Source organism: Nannospalax galili, unplaced genomic scaffold, assembly GCF_000622305.1.
Source record: "Nannospalax galili isolate Female #2095 unplaced genomic scaffold, S.galili_v1.0 scaffold311, whole genome shotgun sequence".
Classification (NCBI taxonomy): Eukaryota; Metazoa; Chordata; class Mammalia; order Rodentia; family Spalacidae; genus Nannospalax; species Nannospalax galili.
The window spans coordinates 2199986-2210110 of NW_008330298.1; the positions used below are offsets into that span (position 1 = coordinate 2199986).

The window sequence follows — 10125 nt, forward strand, 5'->3', positions numbered from 1 at the left end:
ATCACACTTAAGCTATATAAATAAATCAATTACACAGTCTGAAATAAAATAAAACTCCCTTAGAGGGTTTTTTAAAAATAAATCAAGCTTTACACATGCTCCCTATGATTTTTACATGGTTACCAATATGTCTCCTGAATTCTACAATGCATATAAAATTGGTTTTTGTATACCGCTTCACAGCCACATCTGAAAATAACAGGCTTGCTATTTTAATGAATAAGTAACAGTCGTAAATAAAGGAAAAGAAAGATCTCTTACCAATAAGCCCATTTTTCTCTTAAGGTTTGAACTCTCATCATTTGTCATGTTCTTGTGGATCCCTCTCTCATCAAATTCTCTGGAGTTTTAAAGTTAAGAGCTGTGATGCACAGCTAGGCTCTGCTACATAGTAGCGCACCCCAGTGCACCTGCCTGGTATAACACTTCAGCTGTAGCTCCCAGAAGCAGAAACCAGCTTTTTTCATATGCAAAAGCCTATGTACTGCGCACCTTCCCTTGATGAGAAATTGTAGTCAAGGAGTTTGAACGATTTATATTTCATATCTAAACTCCCGATCAGATATGAAAATGAGAACCGCATAAATTTTGAGCTCAGTTTCAGTAAACTGAGAGGAACAAAGTGCTCATCTTTAGAGCAGAAGCAGAGTGAGACAAATACTAACACCAGGAGGTCTGACTTAGGAAAAACATATTTACCTGAAAGTAATCTTGTTTTTTCAAGGGTCACTGTCCTATTATTTGTCATATGACCTTAAATCCTTATTATCTTTCTCACTTTCCTGTATTGCAGATAGTAGCCAGTCATTAAATCCTGTATTTTCACTTTCATCCATTTTCCAGGAAATTACCCCCCTATTGGTTTTTCTAAACAAATACGGTACTTCAAAATAGATGCATGTATCTAGTCCCCTGGCACCTCCCATCTTTAATCATCAATCACACTGCATCTAGATCATTCTCTTGAAATAAAGCCACATGTGGCATAAATGAAGTATCAGTAAATAGTCAAAAAACATTTATATTTGGAATTAGCTGTGCTAGGTACCATGCTTAGTGATACTTATATAAAAACAAACAAGACACAATTCTCTTGATCTGTTTGAATGAGGGGAAACAGACATGGACTCTGACAGTACAGAACTGTGGTGCAGAAGCTTTAGTAGTATGGAACCAGAGTTCCACAACAGGAGAATAATGAAAAACCCTGCTGCAACTGAGGCTGGATAACGATGCATTCTTCAGGCTAACTCTAAAAGAAACACCCCATACAGATATGCAGATTTGCTGGAATACAACATGTTTGGGAGGCGGGGGGGAGGGGTCCAGAAAAGTCTTTAATACACTTGAAGGGTTCGCTGAATGAAAAAAAAAAGGCATGCAGTTTTGAGGGGAGTGAATTTTAAAGTATACAAAAATCATATAGCTGAAGGCAATGCATGGTAGTGAAAAAGTTGAGATTTTATCCTGTGGGTTATTTGTTGAGTGGCTCAACCAGAAAATGAATCAAGTGCAGAACCACCACCTGGAGAATAGAACGCTGGCTGAGCTGCTCCTACAGCTTACTGCCGTAGTGTCCCAGAACCCCAGCCCACCAAGCTCTATCATTCTCACTTTTCCTCCAGCAGTCCTCCTTGCATGCAATCTTTTCCTCGGTCTCCTTTTCTGAATTCAACTCATCCTTGTAGATTCACCTCAAATTCTGTTCTTTTCTGCAGTATCTTCCAGTTTTTCTTAAGATTCCTCCTTTGCAGGGACTGTGCATCATTCCTAATGTTTAGCATATAATGTACAAGAAATCACTTTGATCCCATGCCCAGTATATGAAAGGGAGTGATGAAAAGCTGACACAAAAGCAGAGGTCAGAGTGTGAGGCCAGCCGAGTGAACTCAAGAAACCCATTATCCCAGATTTCATAGTCCACGCTACATTCAGTAACTTCTTTCACCATTCTTAAGCTTCAAAAGGAAAATATGTGAGTTGTGAGAAGAAATGGGCCCAAGCTGGTCAGGATTTGCATTACTGGTTGTGTACATCACATCTCTAATTTAAAAATTACAGAGAACTGATGAGAAAGGGAAGCCAACAGAAGAGGTGAAAGACGGACAAGTGACCTTTGGACAATAACTGGTAAGTTGGGGAAACCTATGACTACGTTTGACTTTTGCAGTAGGTCAAAACAATTCACCTAAAGGTATTACTGTAAACCAGGGGAATTCATAAGGACCACAGAAAGAGCTGGGAAACAGGGTAGGTGATTTGATCTAGGATCAAATTCTTCAAAGACAGACCATAAATGGAGAAAATCAAGGTATGTGAAGAGAGTGCTACTTTTAAAATGGTTGACAGTGTTTGCTGGGAGGTTATTGAAGGACAAGAAACTGCACTGGAGAAACTTGTGCTTAGGTGTGAATATTAGTATTCTCACCCCATGAAATCACATCCCATTATGCTCAATGTCAAATACTTAGTAAGTACCCGAGCTTTCACTGATACTCAGCTTCGTCTCATTCTGTTTATGCATGTACAATAGCTTAGATTTATGCAATGATGCAAAACAATGATACATTCACTAATGAAAAATCTTCATCACAATGGTTTTATGTTAAAGTGAGTTAAGAGGATTCCATCAATAATTTCAAAAAGTAGCTAATACTTGAAAGTTTACTCTCAGACACTTAAGATTTTCCCAGATAAAATCTGTCTACATCCTTCATTTTTATTGAGAGCAAATCTCACCAGTTCCCTTTCTACTAACTTGTAAAAAAAAAAATACAAAAAAATAGAACATGTGACTTTGGAAGTGTGCCACATCTTTTCAAGTAATCTTCAAAAAGAATAGTAGTTATGGGGACATAAAAATGATTCAATTTGTCTTCAGAAGAATGTTTTTAAGCTGTGTATTAATTGTATTATGAATTGAAAACGACATAAAATAAGGCAGACCATTCACAAACTACCACAGTATTTCCTTTAGGTCTGGCAGGAACAAAACCACCGTTTTGACATTATATTTTGATTATAATAAGTATTTTATCCAAATTCACATAGCTAGTTCATCTCAAGGCTGCACAAAGGGAAAAGAGAAAGGGGGTAGAAGGATTACCACCTAAAGCCATTAGTAAGTGTCCCCTAATATTTGTGACTGACATGACAAGTATCCGATAATCTAGTATAATCCATGAGCACGTTCCTGCTGCTGATGTACTTAAGATAGCTCAGAACATGGTGAGTTAAGTAGTTCATAAAGTTTTCTATTCTACTTAAATATATGAAGGACACATTTTTGAGAACCAGCAGAGGTAGGTTCTTCCTTCCTGTGTAAACTCAAGTTTTTGATAACTAAGGAATCATTAAAGAGACTTATTCTCCACAAAATAAAATGTGAATCATAAGAGATAAATAGAAGACTACAATAACAAGCAATATCCTTAAGTGGTTCCTTTTGATGCCTGCATGATAGATCCTGTGTGCGCTCAGCACAGTAAATAAATTGTGGGGTGGATGGATGTGAGGGTGACTTAGTAAATGACGAACTGTACTGATCAAGGGAAACGCTTAGCTAGAATAAGAGAAATGTCAGTGGTTGATTTTCAAAGTAAAGATAACATTGGTTAAAACTAGGGAGTGAAGAAATGCATTTCATTAGTTTGTCACCCTCTAGACTACTGAATACTGAAAAATGAAACTGTCTCCTAGAATAAGTCATTTCTACAGGCTAATAATTAAAAAGAATAGGAGCATACTCTGTAGATTATTAGTTTCTGTTAAATTATTGTTGCAACCAGTAATGACGAAAGAATATTTGAAATCCAATACTGACAATTAATACTCCACTAGATGGAGCAAAAATATAAAACAGCGAATTCGATCAAGCAAGCCACTGCACATCACTTATACCCAGTAACAAAAATGGAATGGTGAACCATCAAGAGTAAAATATACAAGCAAAAGGAAGACTGGAGAAAGGAAGAAGACTAGTAGCAGGAAGGAAGTGAGAGCGAGAGGAGCACGGGGTGGGGGAGATATGGGGGTGGATACAATCAAAGTACATTATATACCCAAAAGAAATGGTCTTTATGAAACCCAGAACTATGTACAATGAAAATAATCCAATAAACAAAAAAATTAAGCACACAACTGAAACAACAGGAAGACATAATGCTAACAAGACCCTAACTTTCAAAATAGAGAAAAAACACATATTTGATTAAAGACCTATGAAACAGGATTCAACAGAGACTTATTTTTTAAGTTTAAGAACGTGTCTCAAATCTCTATCTCCACATTTCCTTTTATAAAAGCTAGCAGGGAACAAATACCAAGGGTATCAACACAATAAGAAGTATAAAAATAAAATAAAACAGGGTTTCCCAAGGGGAAGAGCCTATTTGCAAACTAATTTAACAGGAGGAGAAAGGGAAGTGAGAGAATGATGGCAGGAGGGCGGGAGCTCTGAAGGCTGTGATGACTAACTGATGCAAATCATCAGTTACTATCTCTGCTGTGTTCTGCAGAACTATTGGAAGGACTGGAAGCTGTTATTAAAAAGAAAAAAAATACTCTTATAATGTGACCTTAAGAGTTTTGCAAACATTGGACTTGAATTTGGGGACCCAGAAATTTAGTATGCAATGCCTCATGGGATAGTTGGAAATATAAGAAGCATAAAACCTGTTAGGAATCTGACCCTAAAGAAAGATTGGCCCAGGTGCCAAAGAGAAAAGTCAGATACCTATGGAAACAGGCATTAACAGTTAAAGGGAGAAGGTCCTGGACAATGAAATATAGTAGCTACAAATAGGACCCTGTATTAACCATCACAAACCAAGGCTGAGGTTGACACCCCAACTACCTCAGCTTTGTAATCCACAAGAGCCCCGCCTTTTTTATTCAACCCTGTTTCCATTATAGTTAGCTCCACATTCTTATACAACTAATAACAATACCACCTTACCCAGAACTGCCATGTAGCACTTACTAAAAAAAAAAACTTACACAAGTTGCAACATATAGTAAATCTGTGCATAAGAATACACAAGAACAAGCGGAGAGGGAGAAGAAAGGGAAATTAAGCCAAGCTTTTAGACAAGGCTTCCCCGTCCCAAAATACATTCTTCTGCTGTGAAACTCCTTCTCTCTCCAAATTCACCCCACCCCATTGCATTGTTTACTCTACTGCTGCCAGAAATTCTAGCAATTACAGGTTCATTTGAGCTAACAAGAAGCCTGCTAAAGCTATAATAAGTACTGCTGCCAGGATGATGTGGCTGGCTATCAGTTATTCACACATTGGTGTGAATTATCTCAATCAAGTCTCCTTCAACAGCAATGAGCTTTTGCCCTGAGGGACTGAAGCAGGGTACAGATAGGAAAGCGACTTCTGGAACCCTAGCACATCTGGCTTGGGTACTATTTCAAGGGATTTTAACACCATAGAGGAACCATAAGAGACCAAGAAACTGGGGCCAGGAAGATGGCCTAACACCATGGAGGAGCCTTGAGAGACCAAGAAACTGGAGGCAGCAAGAAGGCCCAGTGCGTAAAGGCCCCTACCCTCAACTCTGATGATCTGAGTTTGATTCCCCAGACCCACATGGTAGAAGGAGAGAGTCTATTCTCACACTAGTTCCATGCCTTGCTCCATTCCTGACACTCTGCCTCTACATGGCTCTGGGGCTCAGGCCAGTACTGTCCATGGGAAACATCAACCACTTAAATAGATAAACTACAATAATTGGGCCTAGGGTACAATGTCACCATCATGTATATGACATACAGTGTTCAAATAAATTATCTGCAAATAAACATTTAGAATGAAATGCATTACTTTTCTATTTGTTCTTTTCAACATTTACACACACACACACACATGTACATACGTGCACACGGACACACACTCACAGTCTTCAGTCTCTTGTGTTTTGAAAATGCTATGTCATTTTTCCTGTTACCATTCACTGAACTCTTGAAAGAGTGCCCCCACACTGATTGTGGCTGCCTCCTGTTCACATAAGCACTGCCTTTTCTTTCTTTTTTTATTTTTTAAAATATTTTATTTATTATTTTTATTTTATGTGTATGAAGGTATTGCCTGCATGTAGAAAGTGCACCCCTGTTATGCAATGCCCACGGAGGTAAGAAGAGACTGTCAGATCCTCTGGAACTGGAGTTACAGACAGTTGTTAGCTGCCATGTGGGTGCTGGGATTCAAACCCAGGTCTTCTGCAAGAACAGCTAGTGTTCTTAACCGCTGAGCCATTTCTCCAGCCCCAGCACTGCCTTTTCTTAAGTTTCCAATCTGAGTTGATTAACACTAACCAAATGCCGTTTTCTAAATTCTTGCATCACTTAGCGCACAATGTGTCTAGTCGGGTATCCTTATTTGTGCTCACCTTAGCTTTCTAAATGAAGACTGTAAGCCAACCATCTATAATCAGAGGTTGTCCATTCAGCTACTTAACCATTTCACGTGCACTTACTTTGTACCAGGGCTGTGCTTAGGTTGTTACATTAAAGCTGAGTAAACTCAGTTCCCCACCTTCAAGGTCTTCATGGACCTCTTCCTGGAGCATCAAGTAGCAGTTCATAAAATCTACTATAACCTAAGTGCCCTCCAGATGACATGAATGAACAAAAACATAGCCCTAACTAGACTGGGGCAGGGGATTAGAGAACATTTCACCGAGGTCAAAATCTGAGCTGAGTATTTAAGAATAAGCAAGAGTATGCAAGGCATCAAGTCAAGAGGGAACTGGAGAAGGAAGATGCAACACTAGTTAGAGCACAATTCCAATTGTGACTATATTTGATCAAAATAAGTCAGCAGTATGGAAAGACATTCAAAAAGATGTTATGAGTGGAACGCACAAGACTTAATGGCTAATGTTTGTTTATCACTTATTAGGTGCCAAGTAGTATTAAAATATTCCTAAATGGTTTTCCCATTTACTTGCTGCCCTAGTCTCCCAGCGACAGGAGCAGTTATACACATGGGATAAAACAATATTGGGCCATTGCAAATTGAGATGAAGTAAGTGTTTTGTTTCTTTTGCAAGGTCTAAACATTGTTAAAAAAATTAAAAATTAAAAATTAAAAAAAATTAAATATTTTTTGGTCTTTTTGAGATAGGGTCTCCCTGTAGCCCCAGCTGTCCTGGAACTCACTATGTAGACCAGGCTGGCCTTGAACTCATAGAAATCCGCCTGCCTCTGCCTCCCGAGTGCTGGGATTGAAGTCATGTGCCACCACGCCCGGCCCAAAAAAAAATTTAAAATTTTTTTAAAAACTAAAAAAATAATTTAAAAAAATCCCTAAATGGAACACTTATATCACACTCTCTCTTCCCAAGGCTCAGAGGTCATCACAGAAGGGGGGAAGAAAAACTGTAAGAGCCAGAGGTGGAAGACAGCTACAAAGAAATAGTGTTTTCCAGACAACAGGGCACTTGCACATATGAACCCACAGCACCTGTAACAGCATGCCCAATGATCTACATAAATTCAAGCCAGCCAAGATCCCAGCATGGAGGTGGGGAGGTGGGCAAGAAAACCCAAACATAGCTGAGGAACTACTGGCAATTGATAGCTGCTAGGAGAGGAAGAGTCGAGTTTCTTTAAGGATGTGATGCCGGGTAATTTGAACAGGCACCAGGGGATGGACCCATGCCCAAGAGCATTGGGGGAACAGAAATTAGACTCAGAAGGCCTTTAAAAAATATTAGAGGACACGCCGAGTGTGGTGGCACATGCAGAGGCAGGCGGATCTCTGTGAGGTCAAGGCCAGCCTGGTCTACATAGTGAATTCCAGGACAGCTGGGACTACAGGGAGACCCTGTCTCAAAAAAAAAAAAAACCCAAAGAATTAGAGGACACGAAGTCATGGGGGATATTAAGGTAGGGGTGGAAAAAAGGAGGACATGCAAATCAGGTCAAAATATGTTCTATGAAATTCTCCAAGAATCAGTAAAAATATTTTAAAAATAAAAATGTACCCATTTAGTCAGTGAACTTCCTTAATCCTTACTATACAGTGTTATAATGTAGGTTCTATTACTAACCTTCTTTTAGAGAAGACAAAACTAAAATACAGAAATACCAATCAATGTGATTAAGGTTACACATATAAATATTGGATTTGCAATTTATGCCCAAACAGTATAGTTCCAGAGCTACATGCTCTTAAGTCCCCTACTATATTATCTTCACTTTTGAGGGTATAAGGAGGGGAAGCCTAGATGATTGCCAGGTCATGGAGAGAGAAAAAAGTATAGGTAGAAAGGGCTTCTACAAACTGATAATGCCTAAATTGAGATTCTTGGAATTTAGTTCATTTTCTCCATATACACACTAGCGTTTTCTGGAGTGGTACAAATAAACAAACAGGTACCTGATTACGACCTCCATTTGTTTTCTGTTTCTGAACTTGGCACATTCATCTTCTTCTTGGAATTACTCATAAATGTGACTTACCACCTTTCTTAGGATGAAAGCTCCAAAGGCAAAAACAAAACCTTGTTCAATTTTGACGGACAGCAACTAGTGTCCAATATGTGTTCATTAAAAATAAATTGCCCTGAGCACAGAAAACAGTGCTTCTTGAAGTTTCCTTTTTTTCAGCCATCTGTGAGCTGTCTTCATTTGTCATCTTGGTGGAAACTTCATCGCTTACTTTTTCTTTAAATCAGTCTTAAAACTTAAGATTTATTTTCAAAAGGGGAAATGCATGACTACAAATGGAAAACTGATATACCACAAAGAAAAGCAACTTGTAAAAATGATATGTAATTCCTACAGTAAGTAATGCCTGTGTACAACCTAACATCCTACACAGTACTATACATTACATCGTTGGTACTGTGTTTTATTGGTAGTGGTTTGTATGGTTTTTCCGTGGCATTCATATGAAACAAAGTGAATGGTTTAAGGTGAATGATTCAGAGGCATTTGGGCATTCAAATGCTATGGAGCCACTCCAACAATCAGTGTTGCAAAATATTTTCATTACCCCCAAATAAATCTTATGCCCATTAAGTATTTGCTCCCTGTCACTCATTTTCACCTTTTGGCTGTCATGAACAGTGTTGTCCTGAACATGGATGTGCACAGGTATACATTTGTTTGAGCATCAGTTTTCAGTTCTTTCAGAAATATACCTAGAAATAGAATTTCTAAGTCATATGGTACTTCTATGAGGCAATTTTTAGGGACTCTTGAAGAGACATTCTATAGATTTCTTTGTGTGTTTCTATGTTTTTAAAGCAACACTGTTATTGAACATTTTCACACCAGGATGTTTCTCCAAACATATGACATGAAAAGAAAAAGGTTAACTTTCATTATGCTTATAAAAATACAAATTTGAAATGATTTCTTGATATTCACAGGCTCTTCTTTGCATTTGGTTCTTCTATAACAGTAGCAGATAATTCAGACAACTATGAAACTTGGTCTTTTTTTAATATTTTATTATTTTATTTTATGTGTATGAGTGTATTGACTGCATAAGTGCACCTGAAATGCCTATGGAGGTCAGAAGAGGGCATCAGATCCCCTGGAACTGGAGTAACAGTTGTTAGTCACCATGTGGGTGCTGGGAACCAAACACAGGTCCTCTGCAAGAGCAGTCAAAGCTCTTAACAGCTGAGCCATCTGCCAGCCTCAAAACTGGGTCTTCATATTTATCTTAAGATACATCACAGATTTCATCAAAACTATACCATACTATTACCACTTCCGCCATACTTTTCTGATCATTTTATTTTATTTTATTTTTATTTTTTAAGCTTTTCACTACAGCTTTAACATATTCAGTAACACACTCCAGAGCAACAATACAACTCTTTCACAAGTGGGTGCAAGTTTCTAGGTTCACAGTTGAATTAATATAGTTATATATTATTGAACTCAGTATAAGCCCTGTAAGACATAAAATTGGATGAGTTTTTAACCTTTAAAAAAGATCTGTCTTGCAGACAGACTCATCCTAAAACAAAGCCCTCTAGATAGGCTGACTAGATTCATCAGAAGGGCAAGCATTGGGGAATGGCTGGGGTGCCAACAACACAGCAGACAGTAGCAGGGATATCAGAATATAAGGGCTCTAGTGGTGGAGGGAGGCTCTGG

The 10125-nt window shown here is 38.3% G+C and overlaps 1 protein-coding gene and 1 non-coding gene across 5 annotated transcripts in view; one reads left to right on the forward strand and one right to left on the reverse strand.

The window, feature by feature from the left end:
* Klhl13 (kelch like family member 13) overlaps positions 1-10125 on the reverse strand; it is a 223089-nt gene that overhangs the window by 84259 nt on the left and 128705 nt on the right. Inside the window, exon 1 of one of the 4 annotated variants that reach the window (XM_008843811.1) lies at positions 262-435. The exons of the other annotated variants lie outside the window; for them this stretch is intronic. Within the exon in view, the coding sequence (XP_008842033.1) occupies positions 262-302 (41 nt within the window). The 5' untranslated portion in view covers positions 303-435. Of the gene's footprint in view, positions 1-261; positions 436-10125 lie in introns of those variants that run through there. 4 annotated transcript variants of the gene reach the window in all.
* Positions 6941-7070, forward strand: LOC115072299. Its single transcript, XR_003851346.1, has one exon. It is a non-coding gene; the product is annotated as a small nucleolar RNA SNORA20 (small nucleolar RNA).